This window comes from Copidosoma floridanum, unplaced genomic scaffold (genome assembly GCF_036245765.1).
Source record: "Copidosoma floridanum isolate Cflo_tuat_1 unplaced genomic scaffold, Cflo_Japanese_pri ptg000019l, whole genome shotgun sequence".
NCBI lineage: Eukaryota > Metazoa > Arthropoda > Insecta > Hymenoptera > Encyrtidae > Copidosoma > Copidosoma floridanum.
In genome coordinates this window covers 20,245,029-20,272,783 of record NW_028321896.1, presented here as the reverse complement: position 1 = coordinate 20,272,783, position 27,755 = coordinate 20,245,029, and the positions used below count along the sequence as shown (strand labels likewise).

At 48.3% G+C, this 27,755-nt stretch overlaps 1 protein-coding gene across 1 annotated transcript; it reads right to left on the bottom strand.

Moving 5' to 3' along the window:
• Nucleotides 1-442: 442 nt before the first annotated feature.
• Nucleotides 443-24,478, bottom strand: LOC106641022 (uncharacterized). Its single transcript, XM_089593448.1, has 4 exons — nucleotides 23,880-24,478; nucleotides 20,173-21,223; nucleotides 3,094-3,249; nucleotides 443-1,759 (listed from the first exon to the last, which is right to left on the bottom strand). The coding sequence occupies exons 2-4, from the start codon at nucleotides 21,022-21,024 to the stop codon at nucleotides 812-814; spliced, it is 1,956 nt and encodes a 651-aa protein (XP_089449574.1). The 5' UTR covers nucleotides 21,025-21,223; nucleotides 23,880-24,478; the 3' UTR covers nucleotides 443-811.
• Between the last annotated feature and the right edge of the window lie 3,277 nt (nucleotides 24,479-27,755).

Here is a 27,755-nt window from a genome sequence, read left to right as displayed (position 1 = left end):
ACAAACATAAATATACTTACACTGCGCCAGTAAACGCTTTTTTGTACAACCGTATAAAAAAGACAATGGGCAGCGTGTACGATAGGTTCAATGGCCGGGTGCTCGAAAGCAAGCCACTGGGCTAAGCGCTCAATCGGCACTCAATGGAGTCGCGCCGGCTTAATGCCGCCGATAATGCGCGAACGGGCTGCTGGGCTTTAATCGATTATCCCGCGCGCCCTAGCTCCTCTCCCGTTCGCTGTGCGTGCATTACCTTACACGCCTATAGGTATCAAATCTAGTGGGGAAGTAAGGACACATGCATATGTAGCGTTGCACAAATATTAAACACGAGGAGCACGGGAGGAACGGTTGATGGTAAGGGTCGAAATGAAACGAGACAACGATATTTGATTACTTTTGCGTGACTCTTGTATATATATATATTTTTTTTTTCTTTTTCTTTCACTCATCTCCTTCTTCGGCCTATCCACAATCCGCGATTCTTAAAATTAACAAACATACTCACACGCGCGCGCACTATACTCGGCAACACTCGACATCGACGATTGTCTCGCGTCACTCATCCACGGTGCAAGTCAACAATAGTCCCATCGTCGATGCCGGCTGTCGCGCGGCTTCATTGGTATAATAATTACAACAGCACAGAACAAACGAACGAACGTCACTTCCTCTCCTTCTTCTTCTTTTTCTTCTTCTTGTAGCCGACCCACGTAAGCCAGTTATTATATGTACATTAGAGTTTATTTACAAGCGAGTCGATGCTGAAGCTACAGCGTTTCGCCGGTGGGGGCGAGGGCGCGGCCGATTCTCAGGAGCCGGGCTCCTCGGCGTTGTTCCGAGCTGCCGACGGGGGCGAGCCGTGGCTCGGCTCCGACGGACGCAGCCTCTGGGTCAACGCGAGCATCACCTGGCAGTGGAGCTGCTGGATGGTCGCCAGCAGGTTCAGGTTTTGGCCAATGAGGCCGGCTGCCGGTAAAAAGTCCCGGGACACCTCGTCGCCCGCCCAGCTGTAGTCCATGGGGGCGCACTTGGCCACTGGGCAGTCCCCCGCGACCGGTAAGCTACTCTCCGTCACGGACGGGCAGATCGTGGTGGTGCTGGTGGTGGTTGTGGTGGCGGTAATCCCAGCCGTCGACAATGCCGACTCTGACTTGGGCACGAGGGCGATCGGCGGTCTTCGGCTGACTGGGTCCTTCCTCAGCAGGTTCGTTATGCTGAGAGGGTTGTACTTCTCGGCCTTGATCTTGGCCACACTGACGTTACTGCTATTGTCCGTCTCACTGGTGGCACTAGTAGTTGTGGCATCCCCATCGATGTTCTCCGTTTTCACCGTGGTCGTCGTTGTGGCTTCCGTTGTCTCGGTTACCGCTGTCGTCGTCGTCTTTGCTGGTTCCTCCGTTTCTAGCTTGATTTCGGCCTTTGGCTGATCCTGCGAGTTCTCGTTTGAGGGGCTTCCAGTCTCCGGAGGATCGCTGGCCTCTTTGGGCTTGTCAGCGTCGTCGGGCGTTGGCGTGGAGCTGTTGGCCAAGGTTGTGGCTGGCTTGGGGCTCGGCGGCGAGTCGATAGGCGTCGTGGGCGTCGGGGTCCTGGAGATCGTGGGAATGTCGTTTTTTGTGGCGGTGGTGGTGGCAGTAGCAGTGGCTACGGCTGCCAGGCTCGTGGGGCTGGGCGTCCTTGGCCGGCGCTGGCACTCGGTGCAGCCGAGCAGGAAACGCGTCACCGCCTCACGTGGCAGAAAGGCGTAGGTCTCGGTTATCTGGAAGCAGAAACGGAGAGACGCAAATTGATAGGGGCCACTAGAGAAAGGGATTTTTTTGTTTTTTATCGATTCCACGAAAAGATTACCAGATTTTTTGTGAATAAATGGATTTTCCAAAATTGCAAAAAACTACTTGTTGGGGATGCAAAAAAATTTTTTACTCTTACAACAGCGAGTAATTCAGCAAATGATTATGGTTAACATGTCCTTATGTAAAATTCAATGACGTGCGTATTTTGCATATACGGCAATTTTTAGTATTTGCACACATCCATACGAATGTTTATCAAAGTTGGCAAATTTTTTGATAAAGTACTTCTTTGAAAAAACCGCAAGCGACTTAATTTACATAAATCATAAATACATCATAAGGGTACCGAAATTCGTTCCATGTCTCAATTTTTTTAAATATCTTGTTCAAGTTTTTAAAAATTACGTATTGTAATAAAAAGAAAGAAAAATCACGAAATATAGGTATTCAAATGTCGTATACCATATAAACATATATCATTAACAAGATGATTGGTATTTCTATTATGAGGGTTGAAAAAATGGACAAGAGCACCTTTATTCTTTGTATATGTATATAAAAAAAAGGTACTGCAAATAAGTAAATTCAATTTACAAAAATGTACCGCATGTATCATTGAGGTAATGATACTTATGCCACCACGATGATGCGCTTAACGGTATGTGGGATTCGTAAAACCACACGATTTATCAACTTCCCAATACGATACACAGAAAGGGAGGAAAAAAAAAAAAAAAAAAAGTGATCAAGCTATGTAGCCACACGTGCGTCAAAGCCCCGACAGGATACGGCGTAGCGGCTCAGACGGTGCAATAGATACGATAACCGGCGTAAAGCAAACTAGACAGACACTCTCGATTCGAGAGGAGGAGTACCTAGGTGTATGCGTTGGCGCGCGCGAGTGCGCATTTAAGTGTACACGAGAGAGTATGTACGTGTATATATAGCGAGCAGAGCGCGCAACAAGTGCCCCGAGGTTTTGAATCACAAGCAGATCGCGCCGAGTCAGCTGAGAAGGGGGTGATGTGGAGAGAAAGAGGGAGGAGAGAGAGAGAGAAAGCGCGACTACTATACCGCGGGCTTCGATATACCCTGTATATATATGTATGTGTGTACACGTTGCCCACCACGAACGCGGCAAACGAGATGCAGCCGGTCGATTGCGGGTAATCAGCCAAATTGAAAACACACGCGCTCCATAGAAGCCGTAATCGCTCTGCTAATTCTACACGAGGTAGTGCCTTGTCGCGTCTACACGTATCATAATTACGTGTATGGTTGAAGAAAAGTTGGAGCTTACCGTTCTGTACGTGCGCTTTTGGCCGGCGTGTTTCCCGGGCCGACCTTCCAGGTCGACGTGCACCGCGTGGATGATGTCGAAGAAATTCTCGACGATGGCGACCTTCTTGTAGATCCTGCCCGTCGATGCGCTTCCGTCCGAACTGCTGCTGGAGGCCTGGAACAGGAGGAAACAAAAAAAAAGGACGCATGAATATCGTTTGCTCCTCGTGCGGACGGGGTATAGTGGGCACCAAAGTAATTTATGTTTCAGTGAATTTGTTGCTTCCGATCGGAAGAGCGTGTACTATTTATTTTCAGGTTTTCCAGGGTGAAAAAATTATAAATTTTTGAGACGACAGGTGGACAACGAGAAATACAGCACACGCATCGCGGGAGCTAGCAAAGACAGTTTTATGCGTGCGTTTAGCGTATGGTGGGTGGTTTTCGTACATTTGTACGTTATCCCGAAAGAAAACCATCGTTACGTCGAATCCCCATTATCACCACCCGGTCACGATTGTTTTACCCTGTGTACCGATACGCTAATCGTCCGACACTTACCACCCGACGGGGGTAGTTTTTCCATCCTGAGGGGTTTAAATAGCCACGCCACCTATCCGAGGGTTTCCAAACTAGCCAACGAAAGTGCCAAAACCGGCAAAACCTCCAAATTCCGAGCTTTTATCGGCCAAGTGATCCCTGCCTTACCGACTCTGGATACCAGCCACGCGCGTGATTTTGATGAGCAAAGCTTCGCGCGAGAGGAAAGCACACGACGTTGATATTGCATCGGCCTACCGTACCGTCGTCTCGTATCAGAGGGATAAATGACATTCCAGTGAAATTTTCGATTTTTTGAACAGTTGCTCTTGATATTAAGTATCAATGAAAAAGTCGGAGGGGAAAAAAAAAAAAAAAAATTTGAAGGTGAAAAAAGATCGAGCAGCTAGAAAGCAGTATAGTTGCATTGAGCAAACGGCCGAAAGAGGGCGAGCTTCATACAGTGCAGATTATCTGCAGATCGCAACGTATCACCGAACCGAATGCGATTGAAATGGAGGGGCGCAGTATTATATATATACGGATAATTGCAATAGCCCGCTACAAGGTTCCCGCAATCGAGTAAAAAAAAAAAAAAAAAAAAAACTATGAACAGTGTAAGCAGACGACAAATTAACGAATATACCAGTATACGATTTATGAATGTGTAAGAAACGCACGAGCGCAACTTTTGTTGTATATCCTTCCGCGAACACCTGTTGACAAGAGCCGCAATAGTAAAGCCGAGGCTGCAGCTACTATACGTGCAGGTATATCATCACGGGATAGAGAGAAAGGGAGAGCCGCAAGGATGGGCCGAGCGGTGCTTGCTCTTTGATTAGGGGATTGCGGTCTGCAGCACGAGAGCCGGGCGCAGCTATATACGGGACACCGCTCTCTCCCTTCTCGTCTCCTCGCATCACGGCTACTCGTATATACAGGTATAACAACACCGTCTCTACACCGTATATGTATATGCAGGCAAGGGCATTGGCTCGTTCGCTCGTACTCGGCTCTTTTCTTTCTTTCTTTTTTTCTTCATATCTTTGACTTTGACGAAAAAACAAAATAATAATATCCAACGCTCACCGTTTCGTCAAATAACTTGCTTATCGGACAACACGATACACCGGATCGACGAAATTTCTCGGTCTTTAGAGTGTGTACACACCGTCCCAAAGGAGTAGCGAATTGGGGGGTGGGGGAGGTTGGGAGTATAGCTAGCTACTTCACGCTCGACTGATTAGAGCTCGGTGGCGGCGGCTTCGGGACAATTTAACTCCCACCCCCCTTCGCTTCCTTCGGCACTGGAGGCGCAGCTGCTCAACCAACGCCGGAGGCACTATAAATTAACACCGAGTATTGCGGAGGCGTCGTCCTCCCTCTCGCTCATTAATTGCCGCGGGTTTTCCGGATAACTTTTTCTTTTTAAAACACGCCCACGGAGACCCGAGCGGAAAATCATGGCAATACGGCCACCCTTATCTGGACGGAGGGGGGCGTCAAAGCTGTACACCAAATGTAATCCAGCAGTGCGGCTAATAGGCACACACACGGAAGCTGGAAAGAGCCGACGAAAGGGGTGCAGTGCAGGGGGACGGATGGGTAAAAGAAGAGCTGCATATGCCCATGTGCATATACACACTCGTGTGTAGGTTGTACACCGCCTATTTACGGCTTGCGGCTGGCTCGCTCGGCGACGACGGCGGCTTTCGAGCCCATATACGTAATATACCGATCACCCGGCTGGGCAGCGCGTGTAATCCAGCTACGCACGATAAAAAAAAAAAAAAAAACACGAGCGAGTCTACGATGCGTAAAGCGAAATTTACACCCGAGTACCAACTATTAATAAAACTATCAGCTCCGAGGTGCAAAAGGGGGGCAAAATCAAATCAGCCCCCATTGACACGAAGGCACGTGCCGAATTGCTCCCGTATACTTTGGATTCGACAGTCGGGCATTCCTCCCCTCCACCTTTGTCTTGGCTCGTAATGTACGCGATCCCACAGCTGTATCATGTCTCCCACACTTTGGTATTCATATACACGTATGTGTATAGCTCTCCGGTGCAATTAGGCCTCCCATTATCATGGTCCCGGGGCGTGAGAGGTCGTTAAGACGCGCTCGTGTCCGACGCGTCAGCGCGTAAAAGGCACACGGCGCGGAGAGAGAGAGAGAGAAGGGAGGATATATAATATCGATGGCTCGTGACGCGGTCGCGGTGGCGGCGAGAATAATTTAGACTCGAGGCCGTCGCCGGCGGCGCGGAGCTGCGTCGGGAGTGAGAGAGAGTTATGGGACGTCGTTAAGAGATTATGGAGATCAGCCTGCTCGCTACGACCAGCGGAATATATACATGTGTATATGTAACCAGCGCCCGTGGCAGCGGTAGCAGCTTGTGCTCGCATCGCGAGACGGGCACGCGGAACCGGGCCGCTGATAAGATCTGTACCACCCCCCCCCTCGTGCGTATCGTCCAGGTATACGTGGTGTGGTATACGCCCTTCTCTAATATGACTCGGCACGCACACGTATCGTGAACAATCGTTACGTATGTTATGTTATATCATATATATATATGTATACGGCTCGGCCAGTTGGGCCCAGTTTATATGCATTCACGGGAGATCCTCGCTCCGATGTATTATTTCCACGCGAGCGTATATACATACATACGTACTCATATAAATGCATGTACCTACTTATTGTGTATACGAGCCCCACACGCTATATTATACTCTACTGTATATACTTTTAGGTGCGTGCGAGGAGCGGCAAAGTGGGCGCCGGCCGCGGCGGAGTCCCGAACGGAGTTAAGCGGCGTAATCGATGATCCGTGGGGCAGTGTGTGCATGTGTGTGTGTGTGGAGGAGAGCGGCCCGAGCGGGAGCGTAAAGGCCGCCCGCCGATCTCTCTCTCTCCCTTTTTCCGCCGCAGCTGGCGTGTATAGCCACTTCTCTCTCTCTCATTTTTTTTTTTCCTTTTGTTCCCCCTCGAGGCTTTAATCATCGACACGCACCGGAGGAGCAGCCTCGTCGAGGTCATGCGCGCGCCGACCCGCTTCTGCGAAGCTCTCGCTGTACACATATATAGCAAAGGCAGTCCTCCTCCTCCTTCCTTCCAACTTCTGTCCTGCTCCTCTTTCGGATCCTCGAGCAGCCCCCGTACATTTCAACCGAGTCTGCTGCGGGAGGCGCGATATCTCGGGGGGGGGGGGGGGAGGTGGAAAAAACAAGGGAGCCGGGTTATTATATTCTCTCGGCCCAAATGAGAAACCGAGTCCGGAGAGAGCAGAGATGGAGCGCGAGGAAAAATGTGGGAGTGCAGTCGACACTGTGTACTTATACATATATATATATGCTGCAGCAAATGGACCACCCAGTAGCAGCCTTCGCTCGCGTGCAAGCAAAGCATGTGTATATGTACGCGGCCTCTTACATAGTCGGCGTCGTATTGAGCAATTCGCGAATCTCCTCCTTTCATCCGACCCGAGCTCTTTCAATTTTCTCTTTCCATACCGGCGAGGGCCCGAGTTTGGTCCCACACAATCCGATATACACAATCGCGGCTCATTTTTTCGCTCATCAAGCGCGGACGAGGGAGTCTCGCGCGTGCTTGGACAATACATACATTTATGTATCGTATAATCGGTGACTAATGAAGAGGAAGAAGAAGAAAAATTATTTGTCAGGAAAAAAAAAAAAAAAAAAAAAAAAAATACAACAATTATAAGAACATTATTGTCCGTGATTAATTGTTCACCGTATATAGGTAAAATGAGCCTCAAGCACACAGGCACGTGTAGGTTTATTGTCCCTACACCTAATCCATGGAGTTGCGGAAACAGTCGGGATTCCAATTTATATGGATATAGGGAGTAGAGCGAGAGAGAGAGAGAGAGAGTTGATGGAAGGGTGACTCCCGTCCCTGCATCAGCGTCACTTTGGCGTGGTATAGTAATTCAAGGGGGGCTCTACCTCTCTGTACCGTATGTACATGTAACGTGCGGTACACACGCGACGGGAATACCTATACGGGCCTCTCCCGCAGGTAGGTATATATATATGATAAAATGCATATATACGTATAGAGGATCGAGTATAGCAGTGCAGCAAATGGGAGGAGAGAAGGCGTATATACAATATATACGCGGGTGCATGTGTTTCCCAATACCGGCGCGACGATCATCGAAAGAAAGAGGGAGATCGGGGCATCGAGGAGCGAGCGTCCCGGGAACGGGACCGCAGCGGTGGCGGCGAGGAGGATAAATAAAAATCCGCGAGAGCGGTGGCATATACACCCGTACAAACAAATACAGATACACGTGTGTGTACACACAAAATGACGAAAAGGAGGAGGAGAGCGCGAAGGCTCGAGCTGACAGCGGGGCTAAACTGAATAAATTATTGCGCCAGAGAGTGGCGCGGAGCGGGAAGGGAGTCTGCAACAGCTCCGGCGGGCGAGTTCCCCTCGGCTCCCGCTCGCTTGCTCGTGCGTCGAACCGGAGAACCGACCGAGAGGGAGAGAGCGGCACGGCAACCACTATGCCTACCATATAGGTATACACGGCACTCCCTCCGCGGCACCGGCCCGATCTCGGCTCCTATATACTTTACTCTCTTACTTCTTCTTCTTCTTCTTCCGAAGCAGCCCGCTCTCTCGTCGTTTTATTGCCATCCCACATATATATTATACCTATACTCTCCCCGTGTATCGAGTCTCGCGAGGATCGCCTCCACTCTCGCGCGGCGGCCGGAATTTCGGCCAGACGGAAGCGGGCCGGGAATGCCGATGATGATGATGATGCTTCTCTCTCTCTCTCTCTCTCTCCCTGACCGGAGATGCAAATCTATGTATAGGGTATATCGTAGTACCTATATGGTGACCACCCTACACTACTTATTGGCACGCGATACACGTGTGTGTGTATAAACTATACGTGGAGTCTTTCTTGTAAGTGCGCCGCGGGAGCCGAGGTGTACAGGTATACATATGTACGTAAGGTATATGGGGGGAGCAAAGTCGACTTGGTAGATCCGCCAAAGTTTCCCGAGCGCCGCGAGCAGAGCAGCATCCATGGCATACCTATGAGGTGTATATATATATATATATACAGAGAGAGCTCTCGAGAGCTCCTAAAAGTTCGGAGGGAGGTATAGAGGGAGTATAAGCGTCCGAGAGGCGGGAAGGGAAGTATCTGTATGTAGGGGAGAAAAAAAAGCGCCGAAAGCTCATCCTTCCCCCTCCCCTTCCCGAAATCGAAGATATGCCCATTTCGCCGCTCGAGCAACAGGGAGGGTATGGTCGATAGTATGAAATGTGCTCCTCGCGTACGTATGTATGTATATATATATATACCTATATCGTGCGGTAATCTCGAGGGGGAGGAAGGGCGCGTTGCTGCAGGTCCGCTCCGACGACAGCCATCATCTACTCGGATTTCTGACGTGATGTGATCTCCACCTATATTTACTCCCTCTACGGGGCACGTATACGTGTGTGCGCGTGTGCAGCATATTCACGCATCCCCCGTTATATATCGCAGCCCTCGCTCGGCCCCACTGCCATTTTATTCGACCAATTTCCCGACAGCTGGTCGAGTTGTTGTTCAACGCGTGTGTATACACGTATACATATAACTTCTTTTTGTCGAGTTCAAACGCCACCCTTGCGCTCGTGTCCCCACCCCCCCCCCTCTTTACCGCGAAATCGCTTCCACCCCGTACAAGTGTTTGCATCGTTATAATAGCGCAAAAAAGGCATTATTTGGGACTTGCGTACATATAATAAACAGCACGCGGCACCACGCATGGTGTACATAATATATACATATAAAACGTAAAGGTTCGGATTAGGTCGTTTTCACCGAGATACACATCTCTCTCGTGCAACGTATCCTGATGTTGGGGTGCATCAGTACAAAAATAAACGCAGTATAGTGTATTACTTAGCATGGGGTATAGGCATAGACCATGCATATTCTAAATGCGGTATATGTATAGCTTATAATATGTATATCGAGTGTTGGTCCCGCACCGAGGGACTAAACCAAATGAACGAACGAACGCATGTACCTTTTATACCTATGGGGTAACGCGAGATTATTAAATTGTATATGTTGCGTGTAATATATATATATTATGTTCGGGGCAAAGTAAAAAGGCATGATCGCGAGGGACACACGCAAATACACTGATGCATGTGCGTTTAACAGAATATAAGGGAGTAGGATAAGTATTATATACGTGTACCCGTGTGTGTGTGTATATATTGGGAGGGGGGTGGGGTGCGCAAGCAATGAGTTCGTGGCGTTGCGTATTAGCATCGCGCCTGCGAGATAAAGTGGCACGTGAAGCGCATTCGAGTCGTGCCGCCCAACTGATGTACATATATACGTGTATATATGTACGGCACTCGTCGTGCATTAGAATGGGCGCAGCTTTGTGCGCGTGTATACAGACATCGGTATAGACCGAGGGAGGGTGGTATGTAACTATATATGCTCCGTATCAAGAGGAGTTTTATATAATACCTACATGGGGTGAGCTCACGGAGCCGAGCAGGTGTGTATGTATACACGTGTAGGACACCCTTGGCATCGCCGAGACGCACCTTGTATTGTTCATCGAGGTGTGCATGTCGCTCTCGCGGTATATAACATTTATATTAACGTAAATTTAATGAAATTTTGCTCCATGTTTTGGCTTTTATTTTGATTGGTAAAACGCGTGGATAGCACACACGACTGCCCGACTCGGAAAAATTCAAATTAACTCTGCCTGTGTAATTATATATAGGGGATGAGCAACAAAAAAAAAAGTATGGTCGGCGCAGAGAGGAAGGGATGAGCGAACGAAGAGAGGAAGTAAAAGAGTAGACTAAGCAGGGAGGGTCGGAGGAGGAGGAGGGAGATGAGCGGCTCATTGATCGGCTGTGCCATCATATATATATATACGTATAGGGTCGGGGCGAGAATCGAAAGGCGATAATAATCTCGGCTGCGACGGCGGCGTCGTACTGCACGAGGCTCCTGCTCCTGATAATATATAGACACAAAGGAAAGGGGCAAAGCCGTCGCCCGAAGAGCGCGCGCTCGCTCGCGTCTCTCTCTATATATATATAAATGTACCTACATGTGTAACACACATGTATAACCTATACATGCATAATAGGCGCACTGAAAGTGTGTAGCAGAATGGCTACACGGATATTATACACAGGTACGGGTAAAGGGGGTAAGACGTGTACCCATGTACAGTATAGGTATATATATATTTATGGAGTGGCTGTGCTCCTGATGCCTCGCTCTGGAAGCTGCGCTGTGCCGTCGGGCCGTGCAAGATGGAAAAAAAAAAAAAAAAAAAAAAAATTACGAGGAGTAGGTTGTACTATCCACTACCACTACAGGTATACCTCATCACTATATATATACGTGTATGCACTTGTTCCGAAACAATCGCTGCTGCGCTCGGAGTTTGCCTGTACAATGTATCATATACATACACACTCACTCATATGGGTATATACATATATATTACTCAGCTCTCTGCTCCGGTGACGGTGATGCACAATGTAGGTACTTACCAGCGCATGACTCGCAATTAAAAACGCTCGCGGTCCGTGCCGCGAAAATTGCTTTTAACAGCATATACATACATACACCTACATACAGTAGCTCGAGTTCTATATGTATACTTGGCGCTGTGGAAAAGAAGAAGCTCGAAGGAGTGAGAGAGAGAGAAAAAAAAAAAAAACGCGCCGCAGTTGAGGTAATGGTCAAAGTCCCGCGGTGTACGTGAGTGTGTGTTCTCTCGTCACCCAGTACGGCGCAGCTGCTTCCCTCGGATTCACCGTGATTTCCACGAACGCCCTTTCCGCTCATCCACTTTTCTCTCTCTCTCGGCTATTTTCTTCCTTCCTTTCGACGCCCCTCGACGACTATATATACTATACTCGAATCGGACGGTACAAACACGTATATACAGGGCTCGCCCTGCACCATTGCGGTAATAAGCTTCCCCGCTGGCCCGCTCGCCGCATCACCTCCTCCCCCCGCCCCGTGGCGCCTTTCGGCGGCTTTCGAGGAAAAAGCTGATAAGCCGCCGTACCCGAGCGCGGGGAGAGAAAAAAAATACCCTCCTACATCCGCGTACACGGAAAAGTACGGAGGGGATGGTAGTGGCCCATTGGCGATCAAACCCATCATGGGATTATTTCACTTTTCTTTTTTTTTTTTTTTTTTTTTTTTTTTCTTTTTTTACTTTATAAACGAACTGATTTGTCGATGCACCAACTGGAGAGGGGTAGCGAAAATACGCAAATAATTATGTGAAACGAGCACTGGGATGATTATCGGAAAACCCGACTTGGGACGAGCGGAGCGTTGCGGTAACGAGCGAGAGCCGAGGATTATTGATTGACGCGTATACTTATCTCGGGCACGCGTCCCGAGCTGCCAAAGCCGGGTGTGCGGTGGGAGTTGTGTCGTTGACGGGGAAAATATTGTGGTGTCCGGGGAGTAGAAATTTCGCGTACACTTCGTCCCATTACAGCTATACACGCGGAACCCATATTATATATATATATATACACACACACACAAAGTCTTGCTTTCTAGCACCCCCGTTTGTCGCGTCCGTACACCCCCCGCTGAACGGGTTGGCGTGCACATATATAATATATATGAGTCTCCACCCCTCCCTCCGTTGTATGTACCTTGTTCTCTCTCGCGCCTCTGCTGCCGTGCTCATTCCCTCTGTCCATCGCGCCCCGCCTCTTTGCCGCGCGTCGTAAGTACACATACACACCACCCGCGGGGTGTACCTATCTATATATTATTACATGCAGGGAGCATAAACACGTCCGCGACGCAACGGCGGCTCTCCTCGCGAGCCCATTCATCTCTTTCCATTATCTATATATATATCCGTGTATGTATTATTCTCCGGCTCGTGTGTGCACAGCAGCTCGCGTCGCATCAGGGTGTCCCGCTCGGGTGTTTTCATACCACTGACATATACCTTGTGCACACACTACCTTCTATACCCCCACATGTGTGAATTCATATATATATATACATGGCACGAAGCTTTCTCGGTTTGGTTGCGAGTCACTTTATTAAAACTCCCGCGTCTCTATCTCTTTTGGTCCCAAATATGGGTACCAATATGTTACATTTGCTTGCATTGACGTCGCGCCCAAACTGCTTTTGGATATTATTTGTGATGGATATAGATATTACTATAAAAATTATGAAACCAAACCAAATAGAAAATTAGAAAATAAACTCCGAGAGTACAATGTATAGCGTAACATAAGCAAAACAAAAAAAAAAACATCTCATCGGATTGATAAGACACGATTTTTGTTACAACTTCGGAGGGAGGGAGTAGTATTTTGTAAGATGTTGATATTGATCGGCCGGGCTACACAAAAGTGGACACGTATAAACTAAATCGCGGTAAAAGAGTCGATGACGGGATCACCGGGCAAACAAGAGGGTCGATATGTTGAGTGGTTTTTGTTTTTCGCTTTCCATTCACGCGAACTGCTGCAACGCACAAAAACAGGCGCAAAATCCGGAACGTCATCGCGTCTGGTCGCCCGCAGGAAAACGAGTTTTTTGAGGCCAAGCGTTCCTCTCTCCCTATATAAATATGTACATATAGGTATTATTATTTCGGGTCTCCGTGTCAACATAACGATATCACGCGTCACACCAGAACATCCGTCCATCAGTCGTACGCGTCCGTGTGCGCACTTCCGGTGTGTGCACTGCATCGGCTGATGGAGAAGATTATAGGGATCGCACGCGCGTGCTCTATCGGCATCACAGCAAGTAGAGTATATATAGGTGTATAATATAGGTGCAGTGCGCTGCAGAGTTCCCTTAACGAGCATTGCTGTTGCATATGGAGTGTGCACATCACCGCCAGCCGGCTTGCGTGGCATAAAGAAAAGTCGCCGTGTCGAGTCTCATCTTCTCCCGGGGCTGATACGCGCGCGGGCCAAGTACTTGGGAATCTATTTTCGTCGGTGGCGGGCAGTACGAGCATATATATATATATATACATGTAGCGCGCAGAGTGGGGTGGCATCAGCATCGGGTGATGATGCTGCAGCCGGGACAAAAAGAAATAAGCCGCTGCTCCACGGAGTAGTACGAGCCCGCGGCTCTCTTTATTCGTGCTCCTCTCCCGTGTATATATACATGTATACATATTATATACCCTGCCGGTGCACGTACACACGTACACATCGTACGTATATATGTATATATATGTGTGTGTACCCACAGCCAGCAGCACCACCAGGCGCTTTTTTGCTCTCCACCCATATCCCTCCACTCTGCGCGCCTCTTTTTGTGCGGCCGCCACCGCTGCCGTCGTTTTTCCCCCCTCGGACCGAGCGCCCCTCGCCGGCAGAGAGCAGCCGCCTTGGGCTTTGCTCTCTCTCTCCGCGCCACGCACGACCCACCCGCCACCTCCCTCTCCCTCTCTCTCTCTCTCTCTTTCTCTCTGGTTAATACAGTACCTTTCCTTAGTTACATTTTTACTATTGTTAATTTTATTATTGTTAGTATTGTCACTGTTGTTATTTATTTATTTAAAAAAATTTTTTTTTTCTTTTTTTTCCTCATTATTCGATGCGCTACTATAATTTGGGCACCGCCTTAGCCCCAAATATTACTTATGTAAACAATCACATTGTAACCTTTTGTACTTTGCTTAGGCTATACAGGAACTAGAGTATGTCTCGCTGAGTCCTTAGCCTCTTTAAATAAAAATTCAAAATTCAAAAATTCTCTCTCGGATGTTAAGCTTGCGCCTCGTCTGATTATTCACGATATTCCCGTGGAGCTCGAAAAAGACGAAATTGTAAAATGTGTTCGTGAGCAGAACTTGCAGGGTGAATCTGATGCTGCAGTTAAAGCAATTTTTCTTCACCCCAGGGGTACCAAAAAGCATAGATCTTGCGTTGTGGAGGTCACTTCTGTCAGTCGTGTTCGTCTACTTGAACTTGGTCGTGTGACGATTGGGCGGAGCCGCTGTCGTGTTTAGGATCACGTATCGATTCCTCAATGCTTTAAATGTTGGGGATTGGGGCACATTGCCGTAAATTGCACGGGTCGGTTATCTTGTGAGCGTTGTAGTGGGCAGCATCCTGGTCGTGAGTGCACGGTCGCTGATAAACAGAAATATCGTTGCGTAAATTGTGTGACTTCAAAGCTGAAATCTGTCGTTCATGCTGCTTCGGATAGGGCAGCCCGCCCGCTGTTGTTGAGATTGATCGGTCGTAAAATTTCTTCGACAAACTATATATATATATATATATATATATATATATATATATATATATATATATATATATGTGTGTGTGTGTGTGTGTGTGTGTGTGTGTATTTTCTTCCTTTTAAGTTTATTTCTTTATTTTCGTTATACCTTTTTTTATGATTTATTAATGCGAATTTTGTTAGGCTGATGCCATTGTATTAGCTCAGTCATTTTGTTCTCAGTTCTCTCCCCCCGGTGTGTCGGCGTGCCCGTTTCACTTCCACGCGTATATATACCTATATGTACTTCTTTCTCTCCGCGGAGGCGGCTCGGTGGCCCGCTGCTAATTGCCGGCCGGCCCGTTCCCGCGATCCTTCGGATCGGACGTCCGTTGCTGCTGTATATACTTGCTCCCCTATACATAAGTATACACCTACCCCGTATACTCACTCCTCGCTATATTATATACTCTTTTATATATATATATATATATATATATATATATATATATATATATATATATATATATATATGTATCTTCTCTGCATTTACATGTGGAAGAGCACAAATTTACGCATATGCGTCTCGGCTTGACGCTAACGAAGCGCACTCGCTGTGCAATACATATAGGTTTACCTGCGCACCCAAGTATATCGTAACTCTGAGATTCAGGGGAACCGAGAGAAGATTAATTTGCACGCTTTGCGACTGTTGTAGGTATTTTCAGCGGCCCTTCGAAAGGATGATGGATCCTGCGAGAGAGTAAGCCAAAAGCGCGCTTTTATTTTCAGTTTGGCGAGGAATGCGCCCAATACAATGGTAGGTGTGTACACAAGAGCCCATCACGATGATGATGATGGCTATCGGAGGGTCTTTTCCTCGAATCGATGCGAGCCCCTTTGCTTGGGCCGACTCGCGAATATATATAGGTAAATATATAATGTACCGGGCTGTTCATCTGCGGGTTATGTTTTATATGTTTCGCGTGTATTGGGTACCTTTTGGCCTGTGTCCCGGACCTTTGGTGAATGAGAGTGCAAATGGGGATACCAAATTTTCTTTCCAACGTGTAATGGGACAATTTCGGTTGCACGTGACTATTGGTTTCTACGATTAATTATTTAGCTGTTAACGAGACTGTGGGTGCAACTCCACTAATTGGTGTTTGAAAAATACGAAACGGCACGTAGGGCCCTCAAAAAATCAAAATTTATCGAATAGTTGCAGTTTTGTATGAGATATATACATACACCGAGTTAACAGTAAAACGGATCAAACAAAGTTACAGTGAGAGAATCGAGTACCACTATTAACAAAAAATCGAAAATATTTCACTGTAGGAACTCTTTTATTTTATTTTTTTTTGTAAAAAGTGTATCATCGGCGATTGAATACTTGAGAGCTCAAATTATTGCTCATAATTCACGGCGGAAACAACATTTCCGACTTTACCAGTTTTATACTGGAACCCTTTTTTCCAAGCGCCTTGGATTAATGATACTTTATGCGTATACATTTGGGGAGCCAAACAATACAAAAAAAAAAAGAAAAAAAAGTCGATATTAAAGCTTCCAAAGGTCAACAAAAGTGGACTTGGAAAAATAAAATAAATTTGGCTCGATGAAACCAGTTGAGGACGTAATTATTTTTTTCTCTTCACCAAAACGCACAATACTTATTTCGGAGCTTTCAACCATTACCGGTGCTTGCCAAGCTAACCACACAGTTCCATGTTACACGGTAACCAGCTTCGATCGGAATGATCGAAAAGTCCCACCAATCGGTTGATTGCACGGACGGATGCTCGCCAAGTTTGATACCTCGAGGGGGCAGGAGAGAGTATATGTAAACCTACCCCGGCTCCTTTTGTCCCGTTCCCTGAAGCAGTAAGTATATATATAGCAGCAGCAAAGCGCGTCAAACACATAATATACACGAACCGAAGCGAGACTCTCGCGTGTAATATAGCCGTTCCGCGAAAAAATGCCGAGCGAGAACACGGCGATACAATAGCACGTGGGGGGGGGAGGAGGAGGTGTGTGTGCGCTCGGTCGTGCGGCTGCCTCGGGACGATCAATGACAAGTTCTCGGCGTCCTTCCCCGACGGCAGCCGCACTTCCCTCTCCTCAATCAAGATATAGTAGGCGGGAGGAGCAGCTCCGCGCCGCAGCAGAGAGGAGAAGAGGAAGAAAGAAGCAGCTTAGCGCCGACACGGGAGAGAGAGAGAGAAGAGCCTCCGAGAGCGCGAGGGGGAATCCGAAAAAGCAGAAAAGCCGTCGGTTGTAAAGCTCGGGATCGGATGGCGAAGAAAGCCTCGAGAGTCGAAGTGGCCGGGGGGGGGCCCGGAGAACAGATAAGCGCCCAAGAATTTCTCGATGCCGGCATTAGTATATATAGTCTGCGGTGCCGCACACCACCGGCCCAACAACCATCATACACGTGTACACGTATTTATATATATATATGTATATCGGTGGTGGTGAATCGTGCAGGAGCCGATCCTCTCTGCGGTTCTGCTTCGGAAAGTGACTAATGACCGGCCCTCTCGGTCGGCAGCCGACGCCAGGCAACAGCGGCCCGTAGCTTGATATACCAGTGATGCAGCCGGCCTCTTATCTCTCTCTCTCTCTCGCGCGCGCGTTGCATTGCTCCGCGCCACACGGGCTCTCCTCGGTCCACCGTAAAAAATTACTGTACGGGCCGGCGGCGGCGCGCTCTGCTTCTTTATAATATATACGTGCTCCCCTCTTCTTTTTTTTTTTTTTTTTTTTTCATCTTTTTCCTTCTCCTCCTCGTCTTATTCTCATTCGCGAGACGCTTCGTACTAATAAGGAGAGAGGCCGCGTGAACGGGAATATAATCACTCACGAGGAAAAGGGGGAGAGTCGGACCCTCCGCCGCGTGCTGCGGATGGCCAATTTTCGCCATCAGCCGCGCTCCGAGCTTATAATGCTGCATGTATATAAGGATCTATATATATATATATATATGCCCTCACTCTCTGCCTCGTTCTCGGAAATTGTGCCAGCAATCGGTTTAATGCTTCCAGGAGATTCCGGAGCGGACACTGCGGCTCTTACACAGATACATAAATTTGCTTCTTTTTTTTTTTTTTTTTTTTTTTTTTTTTTCAAATCAGCGTATCCTGTACAATATACTGCTCCAAAAGCTTGCAGTCGTATACATATATACGTACACACTTATAACTGTTGTACAACCTCGCAAAAGCTAATACGTGCAGGATGAAGAACCAATTACTGCATACTAATTGAGGTTTGGTAAATAAGCGCTTCCCGAAGGGGTAGGGCTGCAAACATTTTACATACGCGTTTCGGTATCTTTGATAATTAGGGCGTATCAGATAAAAATGTAGATCCTAATATCATAACAATTGACACGTGACTCGACGACATCCCGTGCAGAGTTGATTATTTCCAAACCGAGCGATTTCCTTCACACGCGTTGACGCTATAGTTTGCAGTTATATACACAGCGAACGCTCGTTGGTCGTCATTACGGGGAAAAAGCGATACCCGGCAAATAATACGTATACGCCGAGGAGCAGCGTGTACCCAATACCTATACGAACGATGGCAGTAATTTTCACGCGAGAGTAAAATTATACGCGAACTGGCACTTGAGGGGCGACGGTATACATACGTATATATATATACATAGGTATGGAGTAACGCGGGAGGCGAAGCCCAGACGCATCGTAAATCGAGGCACGCATTTGCAAGCGCACGGGGCTTGCAGAGTATACAGCACCACCAGCTGTATATGTATATAATATATACATTCGTCGCCGGCTCGACGCGAATTAAATGCGTTTGCGCGTGTATTATCCGCGAAGCACGAGCGTACGGAAGCACCTACGCGCCATATATATATATATATCCATGTGTGTATTACGTACACATCTGTGTAAAACTGTAAACTGTATAAATATTTTAACGTAACCTTCACATGTATGTACACGATTTCACCTTTTATATGTATGTATATGTATTCATCGTACAGCCATCGATATCGATGCTCATACTGCCTGATACTCGGATTTTCGAGAGTTAAATCGTCACGGCCTATACTCGCCATAAAATGGAATTTTCACCATGCAGGCTACGTGGCTAGGTGGCGGCGCTTCCGTATACGAGCGCGTACAGGATGCGCGCGTGAGCCAAGGCGGCGCTCGGTCGCGTGCGCGTATAATTAGGCGTAATGAAGCGGACACCTTATCTATACACACAGAGCGAAAGCAAAAGCGCGTGTCTACCTGTATATAGTACACAAACACACACATACATACACTACTACCCTGCGTGTATATAATATAAATAGGGGGGGTAGGAGAGCTGTAATAAGGAAAAGAGCCACGAGCATCGGAGCAGAGCTCCGCACGGGACGGAGAAGGTGGAGGCGATGTGCCAGAGACACGTACATACATATATACACATGAGTATATGATACAACACAACCACGATCAGCGTGGCCCCGTGTATGCATATGCACCGGCTGGCTGCAGTCTGTGCAGTCTCTGGCGGCGGAGACCTGATTAATTCACCGCGCGGCGCGCTTTCACGCACACGTATATATATATACACACACGCACACACACATAGCGAAAGAGAGGCGGACACGTCGACGGGGCGGCAGAGCGCCAGCGGCGCCCGATCCCTACGTATATACAGGTATATAATTATACGTGGCCTCTTTGAAACGGCGCGCGTTAACAGCCTCGACGGCGGCAGTGGCACGGCTCTCTCTGGCATTGCTGCCCACAGCGTTATACCTATATGTGCGTGTATAATATATGTACACACTCTGGCACGGCGCGTATACGTGTATACAATAAAGTGTGTGCTGCCGAGAGCGACCCCTTCCTTCCACGGCCACCTTCTTCCTCCTCCTCCTCCTCCTTCTCATCCGCCGCTGGTACGCCTTTCCGTGTGTACACACAAAAGCGACCGCGCGTTCGCATCGATTTTTTGCAAAAGAGCCGACTGTGGCGAAACGTGTATACAATATATACAGCGGGAGATGACTATACCCCAAACGGTGATACGTGTGATTCGGCCGCGGGCCACTTCCCACCCCACCTAATACATATACATGTACCGGACCGTTGTATTTACAATTTGTACATACGCTAATTGCCGCGACTTTATATTATGTAATAATAATAATATCGTCCGCAATGAAAACAGTGTTGTATATAGTCGAGGGAGGAAAAAAAAAAAAAAAAAAGAAAAAAAGTTACGTATAGATATTATGTATAGACTGACCTTGTTGTGGGGCGGCTGCGTCGGGACGTAGAGCGGGGGGTCGAGCCCGGGGGCGGTGACGGCGTGGCGGCCGACAATCCTGTCGGCGGGTTTGGGCTCGTATCCCTCGGGCTGGCCGATGTGGAATCCCTTGCTCTTCACCCAAAACCGAAACTTGCTGTTCTCGGCGCTGTTGGCCTCCTCGCCCCGCAAAGTGCGCAATATCCGCCCGTACTTTTTGATCGTGATCGTCTTGGTCTTGGCGAGGTCCCCGTACGTCTTGATCACCCACGGCTGGTAAGCCCCGAACATACCGTCGTCGGGGAAGGTAGCGGGCAGGGCGCCCTCCGAGGGTGGGCCCTTGCTGCCGACGGGCTCGTCGGCCGGGGTCGAGCTGGTGGCAGTGGTCGCCGAGGCAGGCCAGCGCCCGGCGGCGGCGACTGCGGCAGCGCTCGTCATGTTCGATATGTCGAGGTAGGTGGAGACGGCGTTGGGGGCGACCTTGCCGAGGCCCGCGGCGGCCGCTCCTACGAAGGTAGCCATGGCCGGGCTCATGTACATGGGGGAGGCGAGGCCCTCGGCGCATAGGGCGCGTTGGGCTTCGATGGACAGGCCGGCGATGGAGGCGTAAGGCCGGGGGTCCGACCAGAGCGGGGGCCCGGCGCTGGCCATCTTCTTGAGGTCGAGTTCCTTGAGGGACTTGTTGGCTTGGGGCCGGCTGGACGAGCGGGTCTTTTTCGGGGCCGGGGGCTCCGGGGAGCTCTTGTTGAGGTTGCCCTGGGACGGGCTGTTGTTGTTGTCGGAGCGGCCGCGCTTGCCCGAGGAGGTGGAAGGCACCGGTGGGACGCGTCGGCGCAGGCCCATTGTCGCCATTGGCCCGAGTCTTGCTCTCTCGATGGGTGGAGGAGTACGAGGTTTTTGCCGCTTAGGACGAGTCGAGCGCTCCAAGTGTCCGTCCGTCCCGGGACCCTCTCTCTCTCTCTCCCTTTAACTGCGGGAAAACACCGAGACCTTGGCTACGCCGTGATGATTGCTCCTCGACGATCGACCGCCTCTCTGAATCATAGCCGTCCTGTTGACCATAAAAAATCGATATTCTCACGATTAGCGCTTTTGGTTTGCATTAATTATCTACAATCTTAGCACTAGAATGTGGTGTTAATTTACAGTGACGTATAATTACTAGATTGACATAACATTGTATACACGTTTATAAGTTGCGTCCAAGCGTTTGTACTTTGTTTCCTCATCGGTTGAGGGGGGAAAAAAGGCTGTTATTTTTTGTAGCGTCACCACAAACGGCTGTTACGAGTGTGTGCACACGATGGACAAAAATGATCTTTGACCATTTTTTTCGCTTTCGGTAAAAAAGAGAAAGTCACTAATTTTCTAGTTAAACTTGGACATTTTTAAATTTAAAAAGCAAAAAAAAAAAAAAAAAGATTTTCCGATCCAGCATTTTTTTCCTCCTCCCCGAGATATTGGGCTTACTAAATTGCTCCCCACCGAGCGCTTAGCGGCTTATCGCAGCGACAAAACTCTACGAGGCTCTCGCGATAAGCTACGACACTTGCACATAAATATCGGCGAGCGTCAACACAGATCGTGGCAAACGTCGCTGGGGAGAGCGAGCCGGCGCCTTTTTTATTCGGAGAGCCATATATAATAATAATAATAATAATGTGTGTATAGGTAGAGCGCCCGCATGCGAAACGGAGGAGAAAAGAAGGGGATCGAACGAATAACCATCAGGGGTAGAAAAAAAAGGGGAGGAGTACAACAGAGAGTCATCATCCGCATCGGGGGCTAATGATGTAGGTGTGTATAACAATACATATACATGTGTATACTCGCACGCACACGCACCAACAATAGCGAGTGCACGCTTCCAAAGAAACGACCCACGCGGCATTGCTCGCAATCATAACCACCCTCCTTTTGGTGGGGAGGAGGGGTGGGGGTGTCCCTTGATCAACAGCCCCCCGCGGCCGGGTGGTCTGGCGAGGCTATTATACACGGCCCCCGTCGTCGCGAGCACAACTATACGTATTATGGCTGTACCCACTTTGAGTAGTCGCGTAACGTGTCACCGCATTGTGCAGCCCGAGCGTTAAATAGGCCGTCATTGTTCGAGACAAATGTTTCGTGGCGACTATAGGTGTATCATATGCGCGCACGGACCTTCGAAAACCTACTCGCTCTCCCTCTCCATCTCGGGTATACATATATAGGTATATTTTTGTACCGGCCCAAGCACACGTATATACCTATACACCCTCTCTCTGCACTGCATATAGGTATAGCGTTGAAGGCACAAAGGAGGGGGTGGGTTGGGCTAATTAAATTCGAGGCGAGTCTCGGGACAAGCCTCCGAGGTCGCCGCGTAGCGCGGGATTCGTGCCAATAATTACACATATACGTTACAATGCCGCGCACCGCGTCAAACATTTCGAGGAGTCCCATCTCGTGCACGCCACTACGTTATTTTTCCCTGACCCTCTCGGATCAACTGTACAATATATAGAATGTGGGATCACGGTTTTGTAACACTCGGTATATAAATGATTATACCTATATAAGCACACGCCCGAGTGTGTATACGCTCTCGGGTGAGCAGCTGCAGCTCCGGAAATTCTGACGAGCGGCTATGGGGATATAGGTATTCGGGCACTTGGCGACCGGTGAAAAACGGAATTTCCAAGAATTCGAACTTTAGCTAGGATCGTTTGTTCGTTAGCGCTAGTTCGCGGAGAGATTGAAAAATGATGTGGTGGTCGGGTGTGCGGGTGGGAAGGAGAGTAATAATCAACGAAATGACCAGCTATGCTCGTTTCATATGTATATATGTTTATGTATATATATATGTAGCCAATGTGTATTCGGTGGGGTATAGAGCTGAATTCCCAAACGGGCGGGTGTGGCGGGCTACGTCCCGACCGTACAACGGGGCGGCCTGCGCCGGCCAGCATCGGAACGGATACCGCTATATATACATAGTACCGGCGGTCTGCCGTGTACGCCTCCCTCCCTTTCCCGGTGCTCTCTCTCTCTCTCTCTCATCTATCCGCCGCCCTCTCGGGCTACTGGGTGCTGGTGCTACATAGATATACACGTATGTGTAGCCGTTTCTCTCTCGCGCGGCGGCGGCAAACCATCACCCGCCCACCGCCGTTTCGCCCCGACGGTTGCGATGCCGTTTTCGTTTTCCACCGCGCGACGTCCAGACGAGATTTTCGCGCCTCGCTTCTTCGCCCCCTCCCACCCCACCCCCCTTTACACGCTATATACACCACCGTTTTATTCCGTCTCCCTCGGCTCACCCTACACGGCTACTTTCCGCGATTCGCGCTCCCACCGATCGCACTCACGTCCCGTGTGATTCGATCCATTACTCCCTTTTTTATTCTTTTTTTTTTTTTTAATCCAAAATTTATCATTTTCGGATACCCGTTCCATCTCTCGCGCCAACATTAATCGCCGCTGCGTGTAATTAACGTTCATTGGCGGCTCGATCGTGCGGACAATGAGCGTCGAACGGCACGATCGCGAATTCGAAAAGTCTGAAGCAATTTGAGAGGCGGGGAGAAAAAAAAAACTGTAAAAATTCCAACCCCCGACACACTGGATAATATAAATGGAAGGGTGTAAAAAAAAGACGACGGATGGTATTAATCATACACGAAACAAATATTAAAAAAAAAAAAAAAGAGACAAGAGGTGCGACTTACGCTGAGGTGTGATCGTCGAGCTGGTATACGTATCAACGTAGACGGGAGAGCGAGCGATGCGGAACTGCTTCCGATGGTTGTTACGTATATGTATCGTATAAATGTGACGTTATATTGTACACCGCTGGTGGTGGCCGCAGCGCGAGATCGTAGTGTCGACTGGCGCGCTACTAATCCCACTCAATCAGGGGTCCCGCGGCTGGATGACGTTCCGGCGGCGTTGGTGGCGGTGCTGTACGGCTCGGCGGTAACGGCACACCACGACCCGGCAATGAGGGGGGGGAGGAGGCCCAACTCTCTCTTGGTGCACGGATCCAGACTCGCGGCGCGCTGGAGCGTCTGTCTGGCGGCTCCTGCTGCTACTTGACTTGCCTGTCGTCGTCCCGTCGCTGGAGTGGGCGGCCGCGGAAGCGCGCGCACACCACGCGGTATCCCAGCAAACCGAGCCGATACTTTAACAGCCACCACTGTACATGTATATGTACATATATCGGTATAGCCACCGCAGGTTCTACCTACGCGTTAGATTGCCCGTGTATATACCTTATAGCGACGTCGTCCCGCGCGCGGCGAAAGCAATCAGGGTGCCGCGGCAGCAGGGAATTATATTTATAATATATATATATATAATATAATTTATACGTTACACCACTTTATATATTAATATATGTATGTATGTATATACGTATTATATTATGTTGCTGCCGATGCAGGAGAATAAAGAAGAGAGAAGCAGGCGGCCCGGCGTGCGACGGGACACTGGCAGGCGCACTCGCGCGGGTGGCTGCCCTGACGCTCTCTCTGTCGCTCTCTGTGGGCTCGCTTTGGCTCTCCCTCGCTCGCTCCCTATATATCCCCGTACACTATACTTATATGCTCTGCGCCGTCGAGCCGGCGCTGCAGCTCCGCTTCGTGTATAATGTTATATTTATACGTACACGCGGAATTCTTTGAAAAAAAAAAAAGAAAAAAAAAAAAAATCCTTGGGGATGGACAAAGGAGGCAAGAATTTAAAACCTGTATTTTTCGATGAAAATCCTGATGGCGCAGCTTTTTAGGGCAAGAGTGCTCAACAAGGTAATAACTGTATTATTTATATATATTTTCGAGAAATCGACATAATGTATAATGAATAACGGCCTAATGATTTACTACAGCTTGCGGGGGTGAAAAAAAGGAATACGAGGGTAGGCCGATGTGACGTATTTACGTACGGTATGAGTATATTATGATATGCAACCATATTTTTAGACCAAATTGAATTATTTGTTTCTGATTAGGTTCGAATTTCGTGTGTGACTTCCTTTTTCCGCTCTAATAATTTACAATCGGGGAAAGGAAAGCATTCCCAGTGTACTTTCACTGCAGAACTGCCAGGGGAAAAGAAAAAAAAATTATTTGTTTTCGACCCAACTTTTCAAATTAACACGTTTTAGTGTTCTTATCGGAGAAATTGGTGAATCTTGCTGACGTTGAATTTTTTCGTACACGTATCATTTGAAAGTCAATCATAAAAAAAATATCAAGAAAGAAATCATAGCTCGACAACGGTCTACTGGTTATTGAATAAATTGAGCCGACAGCTGAAACAACTGATGAAGTATATGGTTGAGACCAGAGTATGGGATGAAATAAACTTTAGACTTAAAAAAAGACGGTAATTTTCTTTGCGAAGCATTTATCGGGGCTGAAAATAAAAAAGGTGGCGGATTGTTCGGAGACGTAGCCAAACGAATCCACCCCCAGACGTGCGGACTCATTGCATCGATTACCAAGAGCATATATTTAAAAATTTTCGGATTTTCTCTACGACGTGTAGGTATGCATCGGTAATGAAACGTGATTTTTCAAAGAGCCCGACGTGTACGGCCCGTGTAATACGGCTGGCCACGCTCGGCTGCTCCGACGCCTCTCCGGCTTGGTTGCCGCTATATATACCGCCGGCACGGGACAAGCGCACACACCATCGCCACTCGGCGTATATACATATACGTATAGGTATAGCACCGTCCCGGGACGCCGTGGCGCGACCGCGGAGAAACCGACACGAGCCGCATATACCTACCTACCTTACACCTACATCCTACATATAGGTATAATATACCAACCGCTACTATATACCACCGCCGCTGCTGCTGGTATACTCTCTGGCTGGTTGGGTCGGCGGATGGGCTGGACGCAGGGGGAGAGAAGAGAGCTGCATGTAGGTATATACATATACATATGCACCCAGTGGGCGCACGTGCGTGTCGCGCGCAGCTGCTGCTTCTGCTGGCAACGTTAGAGCAGCAGCCCAAGAGACCCGAAACATGCACATAGGTATATAACATGTGTGTGTGTGTATGTATAATATTATATAGAACCCACCCACCCACCTACCCGTAGTAGGCGCAGCGTGTGATACGTATACCCACACGTATAAGAGAGAGAGAGAGAGAGAGGAGTGCAGGGGACCCCAATGCGTGACGGGGGGCGGGCGCAGGCCATGCGAGGGGTGGCGGAGGAGGAGGACGGCGGGGTGCCAGTGGCGTCGGCGTCGCGACTCCCGCAGCGCCCGCTAATCGAATGAGTCACGTCAATTAGTAGCGCCTGGGCTACGCGCTCCGTACCCGGTGTATATATGTATACCTATATACCTAGGTTATATGAGTAGGTACTGCGTTTATATATATATGTAACGCGCAGCAACAGAGAGAGAGAGTTCCATCGCTAGACTAGCTGCCACGTTATTTTTTACGCGTTTCCAAGAACTTTTGTACCAACGGTACTTACTCGCATTTCTACTACTCGGTTTCCCTGTTTGTTTGGGGTAAAATCGAGCAGCACTGTGTGTATACTTGGATAATATTTTGCAATAGCATTTCCTCCTTTTTTACCCTATACTCAACTGATGTGCACTACACGATTATAATTACTTTTTTAATGTATAAGTATATATATTATATATAGTTGCCTAGTATAAAGTTTCGCCATACCAGCGCCCTAAAAATCCATGTAAGGGTGGAGGGTAAAAATTAAAAACTGTGGGATCGGATGGGTTTATTTTTCAGCTTATATTTTTTTGGAGGGATATTACACGTAATTCAGAACTATCTGTGAATCTTATAGAAAATATCCCGGTGTCCCAAGCAGTTACTTGTGTAATCTTATAATACTATTTTGATATTCACGAGAGAACCAAGTTCCTCTATACTTGTTCTCCAATAATATGAAAAAAAAAAAAACAAATTTTAAGAATCTTTTTTTTCCACCGCTGTACCATGGCCGACTGTACATCAGTTTTGGCAAATCAAAACCTTAGAACCAACACTTTGTTGGCTCGACACACGAAAAAAGAAAAAGTGGGAGATACGGAGGTGGAGCCGGCTGGGAAAGCCCAAAGATAAAACACAACCGTATACACATATACCTCCGCGTATCAGACGTTCAACCATATACAAGTGTAATATGCAAAGACCCACAACGAGGGGGAGGGGGGGGATTGGAGTTAAGGACACGCACACTTTACGAACCAAACACGAGTTCGAGCGAGGGCCCTTTGCTTATCGTTGCCCCCCCCCCTACTTATAGCCCCTGCCATTAAACTTTGATCTCATATCATTTATACACACCCGCCCGACCTCCCCATCATCCCCAGATGGTATCTCCTCCTCTCCTCGGGTATATATTGTATACACACACTCCTATACGCGAGATGATCTAATCATCGTTATCACCGTCATCTCTGGAATGCAGTGTTCCCCGAGCTCAGTTGCACTCAAACGTCCCGTAATCTGCCCCAAAAACATTTACTTCCCCCACGATTGAAACGAGAGCGCATATTACATATACTATATGTTTCAATATACGTGTACATACAGCGCGATCGGTGATGGG